The sequence below is a fragment of the Phyllostomus hastatus genome, unplaced genomic scaffold, assembly GCF_019186645.2.
Source record: "Phyllostomus hastatus isolate PE091 unplaced genomic scaffold, TTU_PhHast_1.1 phas_contig_150, whole genome shotgun sequence".
NCBI classification, from domain to species: domain Eukaryota; kingdom Metazoa; phylum Chordata; class Mammalia; order Chiroptera; family Phyllostomidae; genus Phyllostomus; species Phyllostomus hastatus.
In genome coordinates, this window is record NW_025333611.1 from 5,794,851 (window position 1) to 5,821,459 (window position 26,609).

General features: G+C 49.1%; 1 protein-coding gene across 2 annotated transcripts in view; it reads right to left on the bottom strand.

Moving 5' to 3' along the window:
* The window catches only part of RANBP17 (RAN binding protein 17), a 227,730-nt gene that overhangs the window by 41,860 nt on the left and 159,261 nt on the right, over positions 1-26,609 (bottom strand). For both annotated transcript variants that reach the window (XM_045823997.1, XM_045823994.1), the window contains 4 exons: positions 25,806-25,909; positions 19,981-20,069; positions 12,229-12,336; positions 9,987-10,069 (listed from right to left, as the gene is read on the bottom strand). In XM_045823997.1, the coding sequence (XP_045679953.1) occupies positions 9,987-10,069; positions 12,229-12,336; positions 19,981-20,069; positions 25,806-25,909 (384 nt within the window). The remainder of the gene's footprint in view (positions 1-9,986; positions 10,070-12,228; positions 12,337-19,980; positions 20,070-25,805; positions 25,910-26,609) is intronic.

The window sequence follows — 26,609 nt, forward strand, 5'->3', positions numbered from 1 at the left end:
GGGAGCGGGGGGGGAATGAGGGGAGGGGATGAGGGTAAAGAGGGTCAAGTACACGGTGACTCTGGGTAGCAGATACACAACACGATACACAGATGATGTGTTACAGCACTGTACACTTGACATCTGTCTAATTTTATTAACCAGTGTCACCCAGTGATTGTAATGAAAAAAAAAAAAAAGACTACAGAAGAGAAGCTTTGGCCAAGTTGTCATTTATTGATTCCAACTCAGCTTTTTCCAACAATACTTACTGAAATCGGAGGTCCTGCCCTCAAACAGCTGAAAATTCAGCGGTGGACTCTCACTACTGCAAACAACAGTGACTGGCCTGGGTCTGATCCTGATGGTCCTCTGCAGATAGGTCAGCCCTCCGGGCCACCCTGCTCCACCCCACGCCTGGAAAACGCCCTCTCCTTCCTCCCCAGCCCCCGCCCCCGCCCCCACCACCAAGAGGAGGCCTGCATTACACCGGTGGGCAGCTGGGAGATGCAGGCATGGCCAGCCTGGCAGCCACGGAAGCCAGTAACAGTCACCACTTTGGTACTGTTGTTGCGGCACAGAAGGAAATGATACTTTCCTTAATGAAATAAAAGGAACTTTGGGAGTTTAGAGTCAGAAGGAAAAGCTGTACGTGTTTCCCACTGACTCCATCTGCCAGGAGTGGGGGCCGGGGGAATGAGGTGCGGTTACATCCTAACGCTAGACCCGGGTCAGACGGATGGCGAGGTCAAATGCTGGGGCCTGGGAACAGACGCCGCGGACTGGGCGGGGAGCCTGGGTGGGGAGCCTGGGTGGGGAGCCAATGGTGGGGGGCAGGAGGCCCAACGGCAGGCGCTGCCATTCCTACTCCTGCTCACGCCGCGCAGCAGGACAGAGCTGCTAAATGGAAGGGGGATGAGCTGGGAAGGAAGCACAGAGGACGCCGGATGCAGATAATCTGGCTCTTTAAAAACTTTTTCCTCATTATTAGCGTATGTGAGCTGCTTGGGCTCTGGAGAAGCCTTTTCTGTGTGTTTGGTTTTTGGTTAGCTTCCAGCACTTAGCAGTAGACAACTCTCAAGATCTAGAGTCGGAGAGGGAAGTTTATATAAAGATGCAAAGTCTCCTATTTTCAAGTCTGTTTTAAAATAAAACCTTTTTCCTTCTGACTCTCTCTCTTCCGAGGACACCTACGGAGTCACAGGCCTCCTCAGGGGAACTGAGCAACCCCAGAATATTCTGACGACAAACGTCATTCGTAAGCACGCGCGATGAACCAGCGCACTGCGCACCTGGGCTTCAAGTCCTACGTCTGACTGCCGGGTGTCTGAGCGGATTACTATGCTGTGACAGCCAGTGTCCTTATCTGCAGAAAGAGGATCGAGACGGTACCTGTAACTCACAGGGCTCTTAGGTGGAGCGAAGGAGGCGGCACTGGAGAGGAAGTCACCACGGAACCAGCCCAGAGCTCCGCGGGAGTCAACTGCAAGGTCACCTACACGGGGGCCGCTGCCTGCTCCAGCCTAATGGCCCGCAGGGCCACGTCTGGGGAGCTGTGGGCTGGAAGGAGGCGGAGGGGAGGCTCCGTGTGTGTGTGCTGTGCGATACAGTCACCTCCTCCTAACACGTAACTCAAAGGAAGGCCAACACTTTATCTCTGACCACCTTCGCTCTGTTCCTTCGGTGGCGACACGGCTCCAGGGGTCACGGCGGGGTTCCCTGTCCCCCGGGGTCTACCAGTTCTCCGCGCCCTTACACGGACGCTCAGGGGAGGAAAGGCCCAGTGAGGAGATGCTGTAACAGTGTGCCGAACCGGGAGAGCTAACAGCACGGGCAATCCATTACATCGATTTACCTTTTCTTTCTCCCTTTTAATCTCTAAAATTTTAAAGTGAGTGTGATAGTCAGCTGACAGCTCTACGGGCCGAGCGTCTTCATTCATCACCGGAGCGGCTGTGCGGAGAGGGCCGCCAGCCAGCGCGCTGCTGCCCCCCCGGGTCAGGCCGCTGTGTGCAGGCCCCCCGAGGCCTGGGCGGGCCGGCCTGGGGGGAACGGGGCTGTGGCGGCCGGAGAGGGGTGCGTTTCCCTTCCGGGTCGGAAGGGGTGAAAACCAGGCGGTGTGGATGCGGCTGTGGGAGACTGAGGAAGGGGCTGGAAATGGGAATCGGTGTAACCACTCTACAAGGCAACGTAGTGGCATTTATTAAAAAGATAAAAGTGGGTAAATCCACTTTCGGGAACATGCTCTGATTCCCAGGGTCGACGCCACACCCACCGTCCACCGGCGTCCGCACTCACACGCCGTCGGCCACACAGGCCGACGCCCGCGCCTGTTCCACTAGCTCCCACCTCCTCGGTTACGAGCTGAACCGAGTGCCATTCCCCCCCTTTCCTATGCAATATATATATTTTTTTGCTGTTAGATCATCTTACTGGTATACAAGTTATGCTACTATCTCTTTCATAAAAATGCACAAAAATCTCACCTTGTCCCTACTTCCATGCTAGGTAGGTATTATTCCCCCTTGTACTGAAGCTTCTCCGAAAAATGGCCTATATTCGCTCTCATGACTTCCTCTCTGATCCTCTCCCACGCCCACGCCCACTCCACCCAAGTGCTCTGTCCAAGGTTCCCAAGGGCCTCCTTGTCGCTCACTGTGACGGTCGACTCTGGGTCCTCATCTCACTGGGCCCACGGGTGGCTGTGGGCGTAGCTGGCTGCCTCTCCCCTCGTCTGACAAGACACACGATCTCCTGACTTTCTTTTCCTTCAGTGCTTGCTCCTTCTCGTTCCCCTTTGCCGGTGTCATCTCCTCTCCGTCTCCCCCGCACCGCAGCACCCTTGGGATCGATCCTGGGTCTTCACATTTACATTACCACCCCCCCGCCCCACGCTGGCACCTGGTAACCTTACCTGGTTTCCCACTGCAAATACCACCCAAGGGTCCACGACTCCCGTACTTGTTTCCCTAGACCAAACCTCAGGCCCAGACACCCAGCTCCAGGTTCACCCTCTCCACCTGTAAGTCTCATCAACACCTCCAGCTCGGCACGACCCACATGGAACTTTCCATCCGCTCACACCCATCCTCGCCTTCCCCGTCTCAGGCGACGGTAACCTCACCCCTCCAGCTGTGTGTGTCACAGTTCTCCGACTACGTTATTTCTCTCATGCCGTGTAGCCAGTCCACCCAAAAATTCGATTTGCTTTCCCTTCAAAATACATCCAGGATCCAACCGCTTCTCACCAATCCCCCTGCTACCACCTGGGTCAAAGCGACATGAAGCCAACGCCACCCCTCTGCTCAAAACATCCTCAAGTCGCTCTGTTTCCTTGGAGTTAGCATCCAAGTCCGGATAATGGTCTATAGGACATGACATTAACGGCATTGCTCTTCCCGTTTCTCTCCCTTTGATTTATTGTGCTCTGGCTACTGATCTCCCCGCTGTTCCTCAGACGCGCCAGATACACTTCTGCCTCAGGACCCCAAAACGGGGTGTCCCGCAGCCTGGAAGGCTCTCCCCCAAGATACCCCTGCGCCAGAAGCCCCCTCACTTCCTGCCAGTCTTTGGTCACGTGCCATCTCAGGGAGGCCTACCTCGACGCTGCGTGCAGCTGCCTGTTTCCGGGGCCCCGGCACTTCGAATGCCCCCCCCACCCCAATCCTCATTTCCTCCCTCCTTTCCTTCCTTCCAACAAATGTTCTACTGATTCTGCTATTCCAGTTGTCTCCATTTTTTCTCCTTTGCACCCCTCTGCCTGGTGTCCTCTTCCCTCCGGCGATCCCCCCGCCGCTTAGTTCGTGTTCATGGGTGTGCGTATAAGTTCTTGGGCTTCACATTTCCTACACTGTTCTCGACATCCCCTGTCTGTTTTGTACCCACCAATTATGCTCCTTAATCCCTGCATTCCCCCCTCGTCCCCCCTTCTCTCCACCCCAGCTGATAACCCTCTAAATGATCTCCGTATCTATGATTCTGTTTCTGTTCCGGGTCTTTGTTTCTTAGATTCAGTTGTTGATAGTTGTGAATTTTTTGCCATTAATGTTCATAGTTTTGATCTTTTTCTTAAATAAGTCCCTTTAACATTTCATGTAATAGTGGCTTGGTGATGATGAACTGCTTTAGTTTTACCTTGTCTGGGAAGCACTTTATCTGCCCTTCCATTCTAAATGACAGCTTTGCTGGACGGAGTCATCGAGGTCGTAGGTCCTTGCTTTCATCACTTCGAATACTTCTTGCCAGTCCCTTCTGGCCTGCAAAGTTTCTTTCAGGAATCAGCTGATAGTCTTATGGGAACTCATTTGTAGGTAACTCTGCTTTTCTCTTGCTGCTTTTAAGATTCTCTCTTTATCTTTAACCTTTGGCATCTTAATTATGATGTGTCTTGGTGTGGTCCTCTTTGGGTCCACTTTCTGCGCTTCCTGGACTTGTGTGCCACAGCACCGTGTGCGCTTCGGGAGCACGCGAGGGGACGCGACACATCGCAACTCTTCATGCACTTCTCTGAATCCCCCACTGGGCGCAGGTTTCTTAGGGGAAATCTCTTCCTGTGTCTCCTTTTCCTAGGCCTGTGACTCTCACAGTATTGGACACATAGTAGATGCTCAATAAACGTTAGCTGTGCAGGTGAAAGAATCCACTGAATCCTAAGGAATCACCTTCACTTACTAAACCGATCACTCGGCATTTTTTGCCGGCCTACAGAATGGGCCCAGTCCAACACGTGCGGTGGCAGAGGAGACAGACCAGCAGCCCCCCGGGGTCCCCGTGGGTGTGTTCCCACAGGCCTTCCTTTTGTAAGCCACCCCATCTCGGTGTTGAGATCCTCGAGGTGTTAGTCATTTCATTGTCTCACAAGACTTTTGTGAGCTTTACTCAACTACGTTGCCGTTCTGTGTCCCCAACCAAGGCTTTGATAAAATCTAAGGCCATATGTAGGGTTCCTGACAGTGTTTTCCAGAGCTATTTTTCCTGGTGACGTTTTATTAAGCCTCCAGTTATTTCAAGGTCAAGGCGTTCTTCAGCTATCTGACTGTAATCATCTAAATATCAGCATACAATCACAAACCTTCATTCTTAGGATACTTCCGCTAGTGCATTCTAGTAATTTTCAAGTTCTTTTATAAACATATTTTTTAAGACAGGAGACCCCGATGACAAGACAAACAAATCCAGAACAACTACCCAGCTGGGCGGGGCTGGTCCAGGGGCAGCAGGGTCCCCCGCCCACCCCCTTCTGGGGGGCCTCTGTGGCACTTTCTGCAAAACCCAGTTAGGGCACCACTGGTCTGTTATCTAGGTCGCAATAAATAACAGTGGCTTGTACTTTACAAATTCAATTTATGCATGTTATTAAGTCATGCCTTAAATGCATCTGGAGCGCAGGCTGCCGAGAAGAACCGTGATGTAAATTCTTTTGTATAGTGAGTAATCATAGCCGGTTCCACTCATTTTTCAAGTTCAGCTGTTTTACACACCGAACTTCCCTAACTCGGGTGCCCAAGGAAGGAATCAAGGCAGGTCCGTGGGGCCGGGCCTAGGAAGACGATCAGGGCCCCCTCCCCCTGTGCGCTCTTCAGCCAACAGATGTCACTAAAGACGCCAGCACCCAGAGGCGAAGGGGAGAAGCGATTAGACAAATGGAAACCGAGCGTAAAAAACATCCAGTTCTTACAACTGAGGAGTAGGTTTCCGAAGTAATAACATTTATTACACTGCGTGCAACATTTTAACCAAAAATTTAAGAAAGAAATTTCTTTTATTAAGTTGGTTAGGCTGAACGGATCACGGCACTAAGTTTTGAACTACACGTCCTTGAAGCAATTTAAAACTCATTAGAAATAATAGGCTTGGGCTAGTGGAAAATGCGGTAAAATTTAATCCTCATCCAAATGTTACCTGGGCTGTACACACAGGAAATTGTTCTGTGCTACTGTGGCTAACCTCGCTGCTGACCCTGAGCTGTAACAGCGAGAGCGGCTGAGAGCTGAGGCAAAATTAAAAACTTACATCAAAGTATATCATGACAGAATGTAGATAAATAAAACAGCATATCAAAAGTATTATTTTTCTGCCAGTCTCGTTGAGCAGGGAGGTGGAGGTGTTCCACAAAATATACAGCCAATCAGGCGCATTTGGAAATGAGCCCTCCCCCTCGGTCCTGCCCCCACTCCTGGCTGCCCCAGTACTGCCCAGGAGAGGCGAGCGGAGAGAAAGGCCGCTGCGCACGGGGACCGTCGGGATCACAGAATGTTCTGGCCTGGTGCCCCCCCAGGCTCCCCCTTCCTTCACCCCGGCTCACCAAAGAAATAAACACCGCCGGCTCTCCTGTGTCCTCCCAGCCCCTCTTCCCCTCGCCCTCCAGACCCCTGGCGGGCAACCCCACGACCCCCCTCCGGGCGCGCGGCAGAATCTCCAGAGGTAAGAAGCAGGGTAATGGAAGGTTCCAGGAGGTGGAGACAGGCAAACCCGGCCTGGCCGATAGATGGGGGCCAGCAGGGGGATCAGTGGGGGTGGAAACGTCCTTCTCCTACTCCACGTCAAGTGCATGTGTCAGAGTCGCCAGCGACCACGTTGAAGGCCATTTTCCCATTGGGCCTTGATTTTCCTTACGTTTTAGGATGGAAGCCACCATACTTAAAAAAAAAAGTCCTTCATCAGAAACATCCAAGGCACAATCTTTCTTCGGCCACTCCCAAGCGGCAGTGAGAAACGCGGGAGACCACTGCCCGGAGTCAGACAGACTTGGAAGGGATTCCAGCTCAGCCGCACACGCTGGCCACGCGCGCGGAGTGGGGCCAATCTCTTCTCAGCTCCGCGAGCTCCAGTTCCTCCCTCGCGATAACCACGGCCGCGCACTGGTCCAAGGGCTTGTCATGCACAGTCTGCCTGAATCTTCACAACCACCCGACGAAGCAGCTGTTATTGTCTCTGTTTCACAGGAAGCTGAAGGACAAGTAGCTAAGCAGCTCAGCCGAGTTCCAGTGGCTGGGGAGTGGCAGCGCACGCCTGCCTGGGGAAACCAGCGAGCTAACGTGTGGTCAACGATCCGGTGCAGGAGTGGGCAGGTAAGAGCTGCTCAGAAAACGGAGGTCACCACTGTTACCAGCACAACGGGAGCAGAGCTGGCCTGGTCTCCTGGTCTCTCGTCGGGGTAAGAAAACCCCTCACTGCTCTTCTTCTCAAGAACGCTTCGAGGGTTTTTCTCTCTTCCCCTCCACCTCCTGCCCCTTCTCCCTCACCGTCCCCTGTTTCCGTCCGTCCCCTCTTGTTCTCCCCCCCAAGTAACCCTCACAAAGTCACCTCTCCCTCGGCTTTGCCTGTGTCTGCGACAGAACCCCAGACGGAGGGCTGGGTAGCCCTGGGAGCCTGTGGGTGTGGCACTGTTCTGAGATCGCCTGGACGTCCCTTGCTGGACACCCGTTCTTCTGTTCTAGACGTCCAGGAACAGCGCCCGAGGAGGAGGCCACTGCTCCCTCCCGCCCCCTGCGCCGACGAAGGAACCGCCGAGGACAGACTGTGCTTGGTGGAGCGAACTAGATGCAGAGGAGGGAGATGGAAGACACGATCGTGACTGGTAACGGGGCTCTACCATTCACACAGCCACAGCTCCACTGCCTACTGAGACATTCAAAAAAGGAAATTCATACACACGCATCGTTTCATGATGGAAAAATGCTATTTCCTTTTAAAAAGAGAAGAAATGGAAACTCAGCCCCTGTCACGGGCGGAAGGGGGCTGCGCAGTGGGGTCCAAGTATGAGGGGTCCGTGAACAAAACCGGGACGACGGCGGCCGTGCACCCCGTGCAGAGAGAGCCGGCCCTGCGCGCGCGCGAGGGCACCCCAGGGAGGCGCTGCAGTGGGCGGCGTCCAGCGCCGCAGCCCGAGCCGAGCCCTCCACCCAGGGCGGCTCCGCTCACCACCGCGCCCGCGACCTGGGCAGGTAGGTCAGTAGCTACTGTTCACTACCGTCGGCTCTCTCTCTGCATTGCACCTGCAGTTTGGTCAACTACAGATCTGAACTCACTGGAAAAAACCACCTCAGAAAATTCCAGAACGCAAACCTAGAATCTGCCACGCACCGGGCACCATGCTGAGTCCATGGGAATGAACTGGGGGGAGGCAGGCCCTGCTGCAGCCGGCATGCAGGTCCCGCGCCGTGCTCTGCACGGGCCTGGAGAGTCAGGGGTTTGGTATGCGAGGGGGACCCTGGAGCCAGTGCCCCACAGGCACGGAGGGACACCTGGAGTCCTCATTTTCAAGTGTATGAGGGAACCAGGCACAAAAAGGCACAGTGTCTTCGGTGAAGCTCACGGAGTTCATCAGGGCTGGTACTCAGACCTTTTAATCCCCAAAACTATGCTTTTTCTAAGGTCCCAGGCTTTGGGGAAAAGGCCCAGACATGTATCTTTGTATGACCAGATGCTGACAGGAGTTAGACAGACAAGGAGTTAGACAGACAGACAGAAGCGTGGCAAACCGTCCTGAGAATATTTTAGAAGGGGTCCATTTTAACCATTAGGCGGCAAAGCATTCTGCTTACATGACCCTAACATCCCATTGTCAAGAGATGCGAAAGCTGTGGCAACGCAGCTGCTGGCAGAGACGAAAATAAGGGCAGGCAAGTTTACTGACTTGAATTAGGTGATTTCTGCAGTTTCTGTACACTCGCAACCTTCAACTGTAAAATCAACTGCACAGTGAAAACTGGGCATTCCAAGCAGAAGCCTCTAATGCACACATATCAGAGACTCAGAATACATTCTTTCCTAAAAATTGTTCAACTATAGTTGTCCCCATTCCACGCACCGCCCTCCTGTCCCCCCACTCCGTTGGCTTTGTCCAAGGGTCCTTTTCCTTCCCTTTCCCCCATAACCCTGCCCCTCCCCTCTGGTTCCTATCAGTTTGTTATTTACTTCAATGTCTCAGGTTATATTTCGCTTGCTTGTTTGTTCTGTTGATTAAGTTCCACCTATATTCTGAATTAATGTAAAAAATTTTAAAACAACAGTTCTTCTGCCATATTTTTAAAAAATGGGATTTTTAAAAAAGTAACATGCTTTTAATGGTTGTTCTCTCTCTGTCATACACACACACACACACACACACACACACACACACACTAAAGAGGCTTTACAAAATTTTGTAAAATCTGTCTCTAGGCACTCAAAAAGATCTACGAAAATCACAGGCCATGTTGAGACCACACGTACGTGGAGCTGGCCACTGCCGGGGAAGGGAGCACGGGACAGGCAGAGAGGAGAGACCGAGTCCCAGAGGCACAGGAAACGCCCCCGGGGAAGGGCCCGCCCTGCACGGCCGGCCTGGGCTGGGTGCCTGGTCAGTGCGCGGCCAGCAGGGCACAGGGACTCCTGTCCGTCCTGCCAGCGCCTCATCCCCCCACCCCCCGAAAAGCCTCGGCGGTGAGAATTTCATTGATGACGCTGTCAGAGTAGGTGAGTATGAAGGTTGACGGTAGTTCTAAGGCCCACTGTGAGCTATTACCCCAATTTTTTTTCCCTGTAATTGAGTAGGACAGTCTGTCGAACTCCGATTCCGGGCGCTGTGATGCCCCAAAGTCCCTATAGTGCAGCATTTACTGCTCGTCACCAGGACATTTCCCCCGAATTCAGTGCCGGTGACCTCCTGGTCTAGGCGCTCCTCCACCTGAGACAGCGGACGGCCTGGCGGGACTTTTAGCAGTTTTGAATATGCCAGAACTGTTCCCTGTTCTACCAGGTGTACATACTCCCTGTGCCCACTGACACTGCAGTTTTATTCAAAAGAAATTCATCAAGTTGGTCAGGAATGATTTGCAGTCAGGGGCAGGCTGCCTACTTCTCCCGACGCCAATGTGACAGCTACCTGGCTTTTTGCACTCCGGTTACCCACTTCGCAAATGCATACAGATATGAAGTTCAAAATAACAAAATAACTAACATCTTTCTTTCCTCCAAAGAGATAAAGTTATATTGCAGAGACAAATATGGAAAAAGATACTCACCATAAGTGCAAATCATTTTACTAGCTTCTCTGAAGAGAAGAATTCCATTAGGAGATGATACATCAAAATTCAAACGCTGGGATCTAAGAAATACAGCAAAAAATTAGACTACCCATGCAGAAAAAGAAACCCAATATAGGTTTAAAATGCCTAGCATTTCCATTTATTAGAAGTAGCGATAGTACAATTAGCCCTTTTTAAAAGTGCTATTCCATTAACATACGCTAATTTTCTCACTACAAAGACACTAAAACAATTAAGAAAAGTTATTTTTACTTATATGCTGAATCAAAGAATTCACTTTGTATCTGTTGAAACAATATCCTGACACCCTATATCACAACGCCCTTCTCCTTTCATGCAAAGTGGTTGATAGGTAGTAACATAAAACCCCAGGTGTGTACGTGCAAGTTTATGCAGATACTTGGACAGATTTACATCTGAGAGCTCCTCCTGTCCCCGCTACACATTTTGAAAACAGATTCTAAAGAGACAGGAAACCGAGGTACCTTTAAGACCACACATTTGCGTAATGCTCCACCTGACACTTCAGGCGCATTTCCAACCCGGTAAGTCCCACACAGACTGCGGCGGTTTCCACGGCCCCAGCTCCAGGAGGGAGCGCGGCACACCCCAGGAGCTCCGCCTGCGGACGGTTCCTCCGCCGCCGGCTCCCGACAGGGCAGGGCCGCAGGGACGGAACAGAGGACGCGCCACCCTGACACACTATCGGCTTTTCCGACCTCGCTTTGGCTTTAGTGGGTTCTAACATGCCTTCCCACTGTGCTTTCAAGAAAGGATGGATTTCTAAGAGAATCAGCAAAAATAAGAAATCAGGCCGAGGACGTATGGAAAAGCAAAGACACTGGCTAGAGCGCTGACTGTCAGCTGGGAGCAGATTGCAGTGCTACCGTCCCACGCTTTCTCAAAATGCTCTGGGACCCAGTTCAGTTACAACTTATCAGAAATGTTACTGTGGACTTCCGACTGTTGGCATATTATTCCCGATTAAAAATGTACACACATAATTGACATTAGATTCTAGAGAAACACAGACAAGGTGACACATTTTCTGAGATATCAATAGGCAGCTGCTAAAACAACTGAGCTAGATAAATTACCAGCCTGTGCTCACATAAAATACTGCACAACATATGATGCAGTGTTTTTCCTTTCGCATTAAATATCACAGCAGCAATATACAGTATCAATTATCTGGCTGAAAACACTGTAACTGAATAAAAACTAAATTCCTGATGTAAAATGCATAGCTATGTTTCCCTTAGTATTTAAGTAACCTATGAAAATGGTTAAAAAAAACCCTAACAGCTTTCAAAAGAATAATACTCACAGTTACTTATGTGCCAGGTATTTTTCCACCTCTTGTTTTAAAAATTTGAAACTCACTGCCGGAGAAACGCAGCACCAGAGAGAACACTGGAGCTGCCGTCCACGCTCCTGCCTGAGCACCGCCCTTCCAGCCCGCGGTTTACAAAGAGCAGCTGATGACACAGGAGGGCTCAGTGACAGGTAATTTGGTGCTGAGCCACATTCACAATGACATTATTTTAAAGAGGTAAACCAATTAGCTTATTGCCAGTTTTTCTCTTTTGGCTACATCTTTGTTAGTATTTATGCGCAGAGTTATTGAATCTCTGCTGGTCTATGCAAATTATAAGGTCAGCCAGGCAATTCCTGGGAAGTATTGTAGTTGCTATTGAAATAAAAATTTCGAGTGCATAAATCATCCACCTACCGTGCGCCCTGGCGCAGAGGAAGAGAGATTCGTTAGAAGTCAAAGCAAGGATATTCCCAGGGCTCCTGAGACAGACTGGGCCCTGACCTGCTCTGGGCCTCTGCTCCCTTCCCACGAAATGAAGCATCTCCACCCCGACACCTCTAGACTTCTCTCCTGCTTTCAGGTTCTCCAGAGTCGCAGGTAAGCAGGGAAACGGTAAAACCGGCTGCCCTTCCTCCGTGTCGTGCCTTTGATTATTTTAAGGAAGGGTGGCTGTGGTCTTCTAATTTTTTCCAGCTTCCATGTACACGGAAGCATGCCATGTTCTTTCCCCCAAAAGGACTAAGTTTACGTCTCTAATTCTACTGCTACCACTGATCATCTTGCTCTGGCCCCCGGGTTCGTGGTGAGCCTTGGTTATACACACATAAAGCAGTAAGTACATTCTGATCTCGGCAGGCCGCCGCCAAAGAGACGGGCTTCACTCCCCGCCGCACCTCTTACCTGTTCTGCATCAGTTCGGCCATCAGTTTTAAGATGGGCGTGGTGCACGCCGGCTCTCCGTACCACCGTTCCACAGCCTGCTGAAGGAGGGGGAGGTAGGTGGGGTACCTGTCACAAAGCCTGTTAAAGAATTTAAGGCTCACGAGAAATGGTGCTCTGGAAAGTGCTGCTTAAGAAGAAAAAGGAGGAGCCCGCACTTGCTCTATGGTTTGCCCACAACGGCAGTCTTATAACCCACTCTCCATAACCTGTGCAGCTGCATGCTTCCGAGACTGAAAATGATGTGCTCTTATTTGTAACGTATCCCATACCTTGACCCATGACCTTGACCTTGACCTTGCTTTATTCTCGGCATGCTCTATAAATAAAATATATAAAGTATCAGGGAAGTATCTGGGTTAATTCTTTAACCCAGTTAAAGAATTGCACTTAATATTGCAGAAAAAATGAATTTTTGTTCATGAGGATAAAAACATATTTTAATTGTTATCCTTACCAGGCTTTCTTGGGTATCAAACTACTTAAGGAATGATGTCGCTCATTCTGAAATTTTAAAAATACATCAAAGGAGAGGGAAATGGTAACAACAAACCACATGTACCCATCTCCAAGCTTAGAAATTATACGCATTCTCTTCTTTCCAAGTCGCTGACGTGTTCTGCTTGGACCGGCCAGAGCTCCGAAGAACAGCGGGGATGTTAACTTGGGGAAAACCTGTGGGTAACTTTTAACCTGCTCAGCGTGGCTCCCCAGGTCGCCCCATGCCCACGCGCCAGGGAGAAACTCCCAAAGGTCCTCATCAGTAGCGAGGAGTGTGTGCCTCCAGGAGTCACTGGCCAGGACCATCGGGCCCCGGAACAGTGACTCGGCTCCACTGGCCCCGGAGCCCACGACCAGCCTGCTCCTTGCCCCGTGGGCACACACAGATGAAGGTGAGGCCTAACCTGCAGCAGAGAAAACTCTCGCCGCGCCACCGCCTTCACTCCTTGCTCTCTTCCTGGTCCCCAAGTCTCTCTCTCTCTCTCTGACCCTTTCGGATGTGCTCGCCTTTTTGCTGCAGGTCAAGTGCTGAACCGAACCTTTTCACGGCGTTCTGTGGGATACAGGCAGAGACCTCCCTGGTGGAGAAGATCCCACGTTCCTTCCCTGCCCTTGGGATGAACGCCCGACTCCTTAGCAGGTCACCGAGGCCTTCTCAGTGCTCCCGCCCACCGAGGCCCAGCCCTCCGCAGTCCCCTGCAGATCCGGTCGCCCACTCTCTTATCTCCCTCCTCTGCGGGCTGCTGCGGCCTCTGCCTAACGCTCATAGCATCTCCCCTAACAAACCGTATCAGGGTGGGTCGCTTGTGTTCCTGCCTGCCCATCGGAGAGTGAGTCTCTGCGGGGCCGAGGTGACCTGTGCTCCCCTACCACGTCCCTGCTAATTCCCGTCTGCCCCCCACATTCCAAGACAGACGTCAGTTATCCTATGAGGCCTCCACGACCCCGGCCCCCTCGCCCCCGCACACACACAGCACAGGGTGGGTGAGGTGTGTCTCCTGTGCGTGGCTATGGTACCGCATCTAGCACTATGGCAGCACCTTATCTGCTACATCCCACGCTCCTGTGTGCATGGGCCTGCCAAGGAGTCGACGTCAGCACGTGTTTGTTGCTGTAAACTTGTCGCCCTCAAAATGAGGCGTCGCACATCTGCATAGAGCTATCTATTTAATTCTTTTAAACTGTGTATTTTACTTTGACGCTTCAGGAAACAACATTCAATGAAAACAAGCCCGCCACTGGCTGAGAGTAGCATGCTCCTTACAAGTACAAAAAGCAATATTTTTATCTCCCTAAGACATACCATGTTCAAGGCGGCATTTGCTTATAGTAAAACAATTTACCCAAGTATTTACTGAAGGCCTATTCTGTAACTGTGTTTGCTGTTTTAGACTCTCTGGAGACACCAGTGAACCAAGCATTTTAAAAAATCCCTACCCTCACAGACTTTAGAGTCTAATAAGACAGAAAATAAACAAACTAGATAGGCAATCTGTTAGAAAGTAGCAGAAAGGAAAATCAGGCAGAGATGGGAGATAAGTGGTGAGTATGTACGTGAGTGTGAGATTTCAGTTGAATAAGAATGGAAAAACTGCCCTGGATGGTGTAGCTCAGTGGACTGAGTGCCAGCCTGCGAATCAAAGGGTCACTGGTTCAATTCCCAGTCAGGGCACAGGCCTGGGTTGCAAGCCTGGTGCCCAGTAGGGGGCGCATGAGAAGCAACTACATATTGATGCTTCTCTCCCTTTCTCTCTCCCTTCCCCTCTCTCTAAAAACAAAGAAATAAAATGTTTAAAAAAAGAATGGAAAAACTAAAGTCAATGAACTTGATTATTAACTCTATTTTGGCTGTTGTCATATAATTGACTATTCTTCCCTATCAACTAGAAAATTTGTTAGTTCTGATCGACGGTAGACACCATGTGCCAGGTACTACGCGGGGGGCCAGGGATCTAGAGATAAGCCAGCCGCGGCTTCATCCGTGGGGAATTCGTGCTCACGTCTGGACGGTGGACACGCGGCAGGGACACTCCAAGCAGCGGAACCCCAAGGCGGCGCCAGAGGAGCCAGGGCGAGAACATATTCCGCTGAGAGGCCTCGCGAGCGCACCCTCAGCGACCAACGAGCGGGAAAGCACCTGGGAGGCTCATCAGGACACTGGAAAGACCCAAAAGTCAGAATCGAAGGCCCCTGTGCTAGGCGCTCCACGGGCATTAGGGCCACCCTGTTTTTCAGAGCACAGTGCGTTCACCGTGAGACCCGGCCGGGGGACCTGCGGGGGAGGGGGGGCTGCCTTCCCTGTGCGGGGTGAGCGCTGTTCTCACATGCTCCCGACAGAGGGGACTGCCACAGGGAAAATGAGGGACAGCGGAGAGCGGAGCGCAGACCTACGCAGCAGGGAGGTTAAGAGGCTGCGGAGAGAGAAAGCCAGGCTTAGATCACAGGGCGAGAACCAGAGCCCGCTCTCGGCTTGCCCGCGGGCTCGCGAGGACCGTGCACACACACACGGACAGGAGGAAGGCCTCGGCGGCCCTCAGGGAGGAGGGCCGGACTCTAACCACCTTCGCCTAGATCTTCTCAATGAATGCCCCAGGTCTGCGTCAGATGAGCGGACAACGAAAAGCATCACAGACATATTACCGTGTAAGATGCCCAACACAAAGGAAAATGGGAAGTATGTGAGATTCGCTTCTGGACAACATCCACCCACCCGTCCGTCCAGTAGCGATTAGTACTTACTATACTATGTGCCCACCCCCCAGCACTCCCCCCCCAAAATGAGTAAAATCGTGATTCTTTCCCTCTGGACCTTCACAACAGAGAAAGCATCGCAGTACACCAGAAGACGACAAAAGAGTTTCTGCTGAACCCGGCAGGAGGCTAGGCGTGAGGACGTGGGCACAGCAGGGGCCTGCCAGTTTCGAGCTTACTCTGGAGGCGCCCGTGGATGTGACCTGGCCACGCTCTGTTCCTGCAGGGGAACGCTGCCAGGGCCGGGGCCGGGCCGCTCCCTGCCGCCCGGCCAGCGCCCGCCTGCCCGTCTTCGGCACCTGGGCCAATGTCCCCTCCTCTCACGGGCTCCCGTGGTCCTTTACACACACTGCTGTTAGAACGCGCTGACTGCTGATCAGCTACTGGTTATATATCCACTCGACTGGGAGCTTCCGCAGAGCAATCGGTTGTGTCCGTTCTTGTAAAGAGCGATCCTTTTATTCATGCCTCATGCCTGGCACAGAGCACTCAAAAAAAATGCGCGTGGAACAGTGAGTTTTCAGGCTTCCTTCCTTTCCTGTGGCGGTCTGTCCAACATATTGATCATTACACCTCATTCTTAAAACTGAATTCTGATTGTCAGTCAATCCAAGCAATCGGTTGCTTTACGCTGTCTATGGAGTAAGGGTCTACATCCCTCAGCCTGACGGTTTCGAGGGTTCCAGACAACCTGCATTTCCAACCACGAAGGAAGCAGCATCTGTAACTGTTCCCCACTATCCCCCTTCCTGAGACCGAGTCCCGGCCAACTGGAAAGATCTGACTGTGCAGTTCCCATGGTCCGATTCTGCGTTTTTGGTAAGATCCAAAACACACAAAAAAACAAATCTTCACCTTGACGGAGCCTTTCCTGATTCCCCAGCTAAATGCAATCCCTCCATTTGTATCTTTAAGGCACTTACCACCTTTTATATTTTGTTATAGTCATTTATGCAGGTAGCTAACCAGGTCTATCTGTCATGAACCGTAAGCTCCTTTTGGGGTAGGATTTGATCCGAAGTGATCTTTGTCCTTCACAAAACCTGACACAGCCCTTAGCAAAGTCTGCTGGGCGAGGGAACAAATGCACTCCTTTGTCTCACTGCTGTCAGAGGACGGAGCTACAATGACAGCGTCAGAGCAGGTACGTTGAGCCAGACGCTGTCCTGGGCCCCTTCAGTACGTCAGTTCACTCGCTTCACGACACTCCTGTGCGACAGGCGTTGCTAGCCCTGCTCTGCAGAATGGAACACTGTGACTCCAAGACATTGCGTGGCTCACCCAGGAGCTCACAAGTTGTTTCGTGGCGAAACCGGAACGGAGTCTACGACGACCCTATCCCAGAGCGTGTGCTCGCCGGCCAAGCTCCTCGTCTCGCCCCATCTCTGTACGCTCTGATGGGTGTTAATACCCACAACTGCTTGACTGGAAAGCAGTGGACCTAAAGGTCAGACTATGACCATTAAAACACCAGCTAGAAATAGCGTCATACACATTTCTATAGCTTTTTTTCTCTATTTCCTTTTGGATTTTTGACACCTGAGTCTAAATATGATCTGGGGAAAGTTTAAACGAGGTGACTTAATATGCTGTAAGATAAGGTGCTTTTGTATGGTTGCATTCTCACTACAGGAGCAAAGAAGTGTATCAATGATTCTTCTTCAGTTCTCCAGTAGGGGAACAATTTATCAACACGGTTGCTTGTGTAGTTTCAGGCAATTTAGTTTTGGAAGGACAGAGTGATGAGCCATGTAGTTTGTGTGGCAGTTAATGCAGTCAGTATTTATAGAAGTGTTTTTGAATTAAATAGCTAACCGCTAAAATAGCATTTTGTCAAATAATCACCATAAATAAAATGCATTTTGACGGGGAGATGACACGTGCTCTTACAGGATGCTCCTTCCGCGTGCCAAGGACGGTCCCGCAAATTAAAGGACGCACGTTTATGGGGATAAAAGGCAAATAAACCTTCCCCAGCAGTAATGTGGGAATCACCACTGACGTTTTGACATATCAATATTTCAGGAAGAATAAATGACTTTCATATCCATGTTTTTTTTAATCATATACTTATTCATTTTTACATTACTAGAATACTTTGAAAAGAATCTGTACTTTATCACCTGAAACTGCTTAAAGTATTTCGAAATATTTTAATAAAGCTTTTTGAATGATCAAATAATGTAACTTTTAAACAAATTTTACTATTATTATAAATATTCGCTCTTCATCCCTGGCCCAAAGGAAAACTATAAATCTTGTCTCCACTGAATGAACACCATTTATCATATTCATTTTGTTGTCAATACAATTATGAAAAGCCTTTGGCCTTCTCCCAAGGAAGCTGATTTGCTCCTGAAACTCAATTATTATAAGCAAGGCCTGGACCACGCCGCCCGTCGGGCGACCTGGCCCAACTTCCTGCGTGACAGACGCCCCGCCCTGCGCCCGCACCCTGGCCGTGTCCACGTCTGTGGTCAGACGGGGGAGACAATGGCTTCTGGTTTGAAGCAGAGCACTGTCCCAAGGTTTTCTGTTTGCCATTTTCTGCCACCTGCTGGACGAAAGTCTCACTGTACAGAGGTGCCAGGAAGAAGGAGCTGCGTCAGGCGATGGAAAACAGCCTTAATTAAACACTCAAACTGCACTGTGTTCTATGAGGTTCAGGCAGTGCCAGTTATGGAAGATCTTTCTATTCTGTGACACTGACTCTTGGTCCTGACTGTGGAGGGAGACACGCAACATTGACTGCTGGGCACCCGAGAGCCATGGCTTGGTCACAAGGTCACTGTCCATTCTGAAGTGCCAGAACTAGGATTGTATGACTTCTCAAAGAAATGAAAGTCTTACTGCATGAGCTATTTCCGTTTAGAGAAATAAGAGGGTCATATGTGATCCCGTGTATCGTTCACAGTTTAAAGAGCTGCATGACTCTTCTCCACACTGAAATCTACCATCTCTGGAAATACACTTTGTTTGGTGATCGAAAGATGCACATGCTTCCTCAGTGACACGATACATTGTCTCTAACCCTTCTTTTTTAAAAAAAATATTTTATTTATTTTTAGAGAGAAGAGAAGGGAGGGAGAAAGAGAGGGAGAGAAGTATCAATGTGTGAGAGGAACATCAATTGGTTGTCTCTCTTCCACTCCCAACTGGGGACCTGGCCCGCAACCCAGGCATGTGCCCTGACCAGGAATCGAACCAGCGACCTTTTGGTTCACAGGCTGGTGCTCAATCCACTGAGCCACACCAGCCAGGGCTCTAACCCTAATCTGGGCACATAAATCTGATGAAGTGGTTTTAATAGTAAAATGTAAGTCAGTATTCAAGTTAATGTTAAAAATTAAAAAAATATATATATAACGTTCTCTCTAAAACACATCAGGTTCCTAGTTAGTTATTTTTGGGGCCATAACTGTTGTAGATTGCCTTAAAAAGTTTCTTTTACAATTTATGGGGGAAGTTTGGATAAGAAGGGTTTGAAAAGAGCAACTGGGGAATGGTGCAACTGAAAACTATAACAGCTTTAAAGCTTTAGAATTTTTCTTACGCGCTCTGATGGTTTCATGTGTAAAGGCATGAAGAGCTTACATAACACTTACACGACTCGCCTACATTGTCGCTTCCTGTTAGGGTCAAAGAAGGTTCATATACACCATTAAAGCGATCTGAATAACCGCCGTCGGAGACTGTCCAACACGCTGCAGACCGTACACAGAGTCAGCTGGTCTAATGGTCACAACGAGCCAGGACACTGGCTGTCTCCGTGTCCGGGCGGGGACACCGGGGCTCAGAGAAGGTAAGTGACTTGCCAGGGCTCCCGTAACAGTGAAGAACTTGGATTTCTGACGCCCAAATCCAAGTTCTGTTCACTCTCAGGTGATGAGACACTTCTGTGGGACATGTCTGTCTGTCTGTCTGTCTGTCTGGCTGCCTGCACTGGGCCTTGGCAAAGGCAGACTCGTACACCAAACGGAAGGTCCTGACCACTCACTCCCCGCGCTCTCCGCGTCCATTGATGTTCTCACGATGCTGAAAAACTGGGGCATGATGAATTAAGCCTCAAAGAGATAAAGTGACCTTCTCGGTCCTGCTAATTAAGATGGAGGAGAAATCCAAATCTCCTCAAGACACCAAACGCCAGAGTTCGCTGGTCCTGAGTCAAAGATGTTAGCCCGACTATCCCTCGACCCTGACACAAACACTCATCTGGGGACGGGATTTTTAAGTTGTCAACATTTAACGGCACCGAGAAAGTGACCTCTCTGAGCCGGGTCTCCAAATGCTACGCTCAGTTATCTGCACCGCTGCCGCTGTGCTGTAATTTTTAGCTGATTACACATTAGTTCATTTAGCTTTGTTTCCTCTTCCCCACTGTGCCATACTATTAAACGAGAGCGAGGGGCCTGGCGTCCCTCTGTGCACAGAGCTGGTATTGTCACAGTGTAATAAGGATACATCCAGTCGAACAGCATGGTGTAGCTGGTCTTTGTGTTCAGCGCGAAGGCAATCCCTCGAAGGTCTCTTGCCAGCCCGATCAACATACGCTGTCAGTGGGGAAGAGACACAGTAATTGATTTTCACGTTAGCACGGAGCAGATGGAGTAATAATCAGGCAATAATGACCACATATCTGATTTTGATTCATTAGCTAAAATGTCTCGCTCAGAGCCTTTTCTGCAGAAAAACGTAGACCCTTCAAACAGACAGACCTCAGATCTGCTGACCAGCTCTGCTTTGATCCTTGCAAACTGAGCTAAGTCACAATTCTAACAGTGTAGGAACACGCAGATGCTTAATACATTTTAAAGCCAAAATAGGGGGGAAAAAAGGACTGGTAATTCCATGAGACAGAAATGCACACAGTCTAGACATTATTCAGTCACAGCAAATCTTAACGACACTGGCTTGCACGGAACCAGCCCCACCATGCAGCCTGAAGCCCACTGTGCAAGCACAGCGGCATTTAAAGATCTCTAAGGAAAATCCCGAGTAACTCAGGACAAGAGACAACTGCCCACGTGACCCACTGGCACCATGATATGCTTAGGGTACTCATATTCCCCGAGCAAAAACAAAAACAAGAACACAAGAAGAAGGTGTAAGGAAGAGTCCCACAGTCAGTGCCAGAAGACCTGATATTGAATTCCAGCTTCACTTTTTAAATGTAAGTCTTAAAGCAGGGCAATTTATCAGCCTCAGTTTCTCTCATCTATAAAAGGGGCTGATAATACCTCTTTCACAGAGGCATTGTGGAGGGTACATTGAATAAATTGATGTAAAAATGCCGAACAAGAGCGTGATACATGCTAAATGTTCCACAGATATTTAGTTTTAGAAAAACAAAAATTTGACTCTAAAATTAAAGAGCTCTGACTTGGTACTCTGGATGCTTAATTAAGCTGTCCTTAGGATGATGCCTGGGAAGAGAAAAATGAAACCCACCAACAGATGCTGGAATGTCAGAACAAAGAGCACAAATAAACATAATTGCAAGACAAGGGGGTGGGATAATTGAGGGGAGCAACTGTGATTTCTGAAGATACTGTTTCAGTAGCACAGTTTGCCGGAAAATAGCTTCTGAACTTCTCATCTGACCAGATTTCCTTGCTCCTCACGCTCTGGTAATAAATGAAAACCTCTTTAGGAAGGTGTTTAAATTATCATTAAGGACTTGGAAGTGAATCACGACCCCCAGCTTAATGGCTGACTAACACTGCAAAGCACCAAATAATAGTTTCTCTGTCGGGGCATCTGAACTTGCGATCCTTCCGCCACCCACCTGTGAGGTGACTCATTACCACTGGAAGGTGTTTATAAAAACACTCAGCTTTGATGCCCACCGTTTACAGAGTGATGGTTATGTGAATTTCTGAATCTGTTAAACCCCGGATACCTGTTTGTTTCTCCACGTGACCTACAAAGAATAAGTCTCTCCCCTGTCTCGCCAGTCCTTGCTTCTCTGCGACCGGCTGGTCTCCTGTCTAGTTCTCTCACGTGACCTGCTATTTTTTAAAAAAACCACTTTGCCTTTTATTCAACCTGCTCTCACCACCTGGCGCCTGTTCCCCTCTGTCTCACAGCCTCCAGAACAGAACAGGTCTCCTAAGAAGCCTCCTCGAGCAATTCTGTTCTGACTCGTCAGCTCTGCAGTTCTCCTACCGAAGTGGCCTTTCTGGTCTACTTTTATGACGTGTGCTCACAGGTCACCAGCTACTCTCCAAAGAATCTTACGTTCTCCTGTACAAGCGGCCCCCGCCATTGCACTCTGAATTAGTCAACAGGACCCGAGAGTTAACCTTCTTTGTACCAAGTGCAAAGGATTCTTCCAGTATTTTAGACCACCCTCATTACACAGACATGCTAATATTTATTTCATTAAGCATTTTTCTTCCTTAAAAGACGCCGAGTTAGTTGACATGCTCTAATGGACTCAAATCTATGAAAATCTATGAATGTCTAATTTTAGAAAACGTCACTCCAGAGCAGCGTAAGCATTAGGAAGTAATAATTAAATGCATGTTTTCAGCAGGTCTGACTGAGCAGGAGAATGCGGCGAGCACGTGAGAAGCGGTTCCCTGTGCTCAGACAGGGTCTTCTATCTCAGAACAGCCAGAGCGCCCTGATGAGCTCGACAGAAACTCGACGCGATTTCCCGGGAGCCAACACATCCCCAGCGCCGGGGTGAGACGGGAAACCCGCTCTCTGGGAGCTCAGCCAGCTCCGAACCACCTCAGAGAGTGGCGGGTGATCCGGCTGAAATGGGGGGGCGTTGGGAAGGAGCCCCAATTTACCATCTCACTTACAACAGCACAGACGGGTTTATTTGAACGAGCTGCCCTTCTCCTGCGGCTGGCCAGCGCTGGACTGGCTGGGCTGGTGTGAAAAGTGAGCGGTCGGTCACTGTATTTCCAGCGAGGCTTCCTGGGGGGCGGGGCGGCCCTGGGGTGCCCGGCCCCGTGGCTTCCTTTTCGGGTGCCCTTGGGTGGCCCGAGGAGAAGCCGCTCACTGGCGCAGTCCGCGGCCTGGCGAGCACTTGTCTGTGTGCCAAGCGGGAGACGGATGGGCTGGGAACCAGCTGAGATGCGGCTCCTTCCACCCTGACCCCCAAAACAGGGTTTCTAATGGAAAGTCTGACAGACCCTTTACGGTAGTGGCACTACTGGGGGCAGCTATAATATTATCCTCATAATTCTACGGTATAATAACAACAAAGAAGAAGAAGGTGAAGGGTCATTGTGCTTTGTCTTTAGAATTAAGATGGCTGTCTTCATCCTTAAAGCATACTCTTAATTCTGGAGACACATCTTAATAACCTCTAAATAGTTCCAACAAAAGAGCCGTGTCAGAGGAATGAGCCGGCCCCAAGGTGTTTCAACTGGAGTGTTTTCATCTGCCTTTATTGCTCTATCCCTCTCCAGAATTAAGGCAATAACCTGTGATAAATTATTCAGGAACTGCTACAGGGATCAAAGCAAAATCATTCTGTTAAAGTGCTGTTTGCAACATTTGGCACTTAGTGCGAAAACTTTTAATGTGCGCATGCTGAAAATCAAGGATTTTAAATAATTTAACATTGTGGCGTTTATACGGAGGGACTAAATATAGCAGGCTCCCATTTAACTGCTCCTCTTCCTCTGAGAAGTTTTCATTCATTTTCCTTAAAACCGGTGACGTCATGGCCACATCAAAAATGATGCATGAGCCGGGGGCAACTGGGCTGTATCTCACCACGGATACAATTACGCGGGAACAACATATATTTTGCACGAATGCTGTAGAGCCGGGATCTGTCCCAGCATTTTCCCTCTTCTTCCCCTTTCCTTTGAAGAGAAAAACCCGACACAAAAATTCAATGTTCTCTTCATTTCTGTTAGGACTAAGTAAGAAAACAAAGCCATAAATTTCAGAGTTTTGCACCATCTCCTCCCCTCACAACCATATTTCATTTTGGCAACACAGGTCCTTAATGTTTATGTTCGTCCTGAAATCTGCATTTGAGAAATGTCTGTAAATAGGGAGTTAGGAAATCTTGGGAAGGGTTGCAAATTAAATGAATATGGCAGTCCTGAGGCATCTTCATAGAGATATTTTAACAGCGTCACCTCCTGTGGATTGGAATACTAAATACTTTATTGAAGAACAAAACAGAACCGTTTTTATCTCTGGTACTTGCAAAATGAAGTACCTGAAAGCACTTTTGCATGTATTATTTATTCATCGTGATAGAAAAATAGCCTTAACCTAATAAATTACATTTAAAAGCATTTAGTGCAAAAGTTTTGTTTATGATAAAGCAACAGATTTAGTTCCTTACTGGTAGCTCAGAGCACCAAGTTTTCTTTATACAAATTAGACAGATGGTGCTTACAGTAGAATTTACTAAAGGTCTGTCACAACAAATGCAGCCAAGCTGCATATTTAATCACTGCAGAATCTTGTCTACCTGCAGCTGCCAACTGCTAATCCAATTTCCCTGATAAATGTGGCAAGAGACACGATCAGCAATAAAGAGCATCTAACTCCATTTTCCTGCAGGGCGTCTTTTGATGAACATTTAGGACGGAAGCAGGGAGTGCACTGTGTGGCCTTGGTTCGTGGCAGCTGCATGCATTCTGCGGCACAGTTCTCAGGTTACTCACTTAATTCTGCCACTATCATTACGTTGCTATTGATCTCAGTAGCTGTTGCCTACACAGCATTACTCTAGATGAAGCTGAATCAGGCAGTTATCATGCATCAAACTTGCTCAAAAGCCTGGAGATTTCCCCTTAATTACTTGTGATTTTATTTGCAAATACCGTTAAAGTGTAATCAAGCAGTCACTTTCCAGGGTCGTTAAGAACTTGCTGGTTTAGGGATATATCACTGGAACTCCATTAAAAATGACTCCAGGAAGATGGTTTCCATCAAACTAGATGGGATCATATCAAAACGGGCTTGGAGTATAATGAAATCTTCAAATGAGACAAATGTAATTTTTATAAAATGGTTTTTTTCAACCTCGCTTCTTTTTGGCATCAAGGACAGCAATAGCCACCTTAGAGCTGCAAAGACCTGGCTGGTCAGTAGGGATGTTTGTGAGACGCCTATAACTCACAGCTAGTCTGAATGGAAGCTCTGGTGAAGAATCTCAGCAAGGCTATGAACACACAGAAAATCTCTACAATCCCTTTTGGTTTTAAAATTCTGTGACTACTGAGTGTTGAGAAATGCTCATTTCAAAAACTTTATTTCAAATGACAAAGTACAGTATTTGGCTAATTATTTTTTGGTAGAACTATCCTAAAATAATCGTCAAAGGGTGATGGTTTTTCTATCTGGCTTCTTACGGCTATTTTTTTTTTTTGCTTTTGTTTTTGTTTTCTGGTGGAGAGAAGAGGAGCCATGGGAAATGGTGGTTTATATTTTGGTCAGCTTATTTCAAATAACAACAAAATATGGCTCAAACATCACCAACAAAGGTGCCTAAATCCTCAAGAGTATGTTTATTAGTCTCTTAAAAATAATCATCAGTGCCAATCTATTGAACATGCCCCCGACACCTCATAATTTCAGAAGACGCTCTTTCCACTCTGCAGACCTTCGCTCCCCATCCTCCACGTGGAAATATGGGACTGTTTTGTCATGAACAGCTTGCTGCACTTAAGGATTTTACTAATAAAACATAATGTTGTCTTAGATATTATGACTGTTGCCACAGCTGAACTGACTTGTCAAATCAATCCTAATATGCCTCCCACAGGCGCATAAAAACCTTATTTAGCTATCAGTTATCCTAATCACTTTGTTCAGCTTAAGAATGCAATACTTCAAGACCAGCCCCTATTTATACACATATGCCTAGCCATTTAATAAAGTCTTGATTTATATAAATTCCTGTTTAAAAAATATTTAGAGATGTCGTGTTTGAGCGTGTGTACGTTTGTGCGTTCTTCCATATGAACAGGCTGAAAACCGCAGTGGGGGGCAGATGAGGGAGCAGGGGTGTCTAAAGGGGTGCACCCGTGAGAAACGTTCTTTTAAAGACACGGGCTGCCGAGAAGAGACAAATCCGTGTCATCTCATCTCGAGTGCCCAAACTCACCGCTGGTCTCCGAGTCCATCTGTGCGAGACACGCCGACACTTACAGGAAAAGGACAACCGGAAGACACCAGCGTTTGGGGACGCACGCTGGATGAGGCGCGGGGCACACGCAACCAACTGTGCGGCAGCTCTCCCTGCATCTAGACACCCGGCAGTGAACAGGACGGTCTTTTCTCCCGTTTGGGAGCAAACCCACCTTCACATCTTCTTGTTTAAAGTTGTTGTTGAACATCTGTAACACTGTTTCAAAGGAGACCGTGAGGGGCAGCATGAAATTCTCAAATTCGTCCTCATCTTCGCCTATCGGAGAGACAAAAGGGTCACCAGGGTGTAGCGCGCCTGCCATTGTGTGCACGCGCCTCCGCAGCCAGAGTGCCCCGCTCGGGCTCAGAAGCGTGCCGGCGGGGGGGGGTGGGGGGGGGTGGGGGGGGGAAGGGGTCGCCGGCGCCCACACGCAGGCCACACTTTGCGCTTTGGCTCATTGAATATTCTGGTGTTTTGCCTTCTCGTTTCGCACCATATGAAAGAGCGAAATCACTCACCAGCCATTTTTTTTTCCTGGCTCTTTATTGGATCACAGACTCCTGCCCGGGGCATCTCAGCCCGGCAGCTCGGAGCGCCCCCAGAGCTGCCCCAGTGCCCCAAGGGGAGTCACTCTCAAGGCCTCGGAGACAAGGGCCTTTTCTCTCCCTTCTCTTTGGGTGCCAAGGCCCCACAGGGCTCACAGACTCAGGTGCCCAGACAGCTCTGAGTCATTATTCTCTTTTATTTATGTTCTTTTTATTAATTTGTTAAATAGATGGCAGGGAAACTTTGATCTGCCAAACAGACTGAGGTCCCTCCTAGGTCATTTGGATTTTCAGCACATTCTCCATGGGCACCCTTCCTCTTGCACTAAGCTTCCCTTTCTTTATAGAAAAGAGAGAAAAAGAGACATTTTGCTACTGTTTTTTCACTTTAGAGGTAGACTATAGTTTCCCCAAGGATTCTGCCAAAGCGG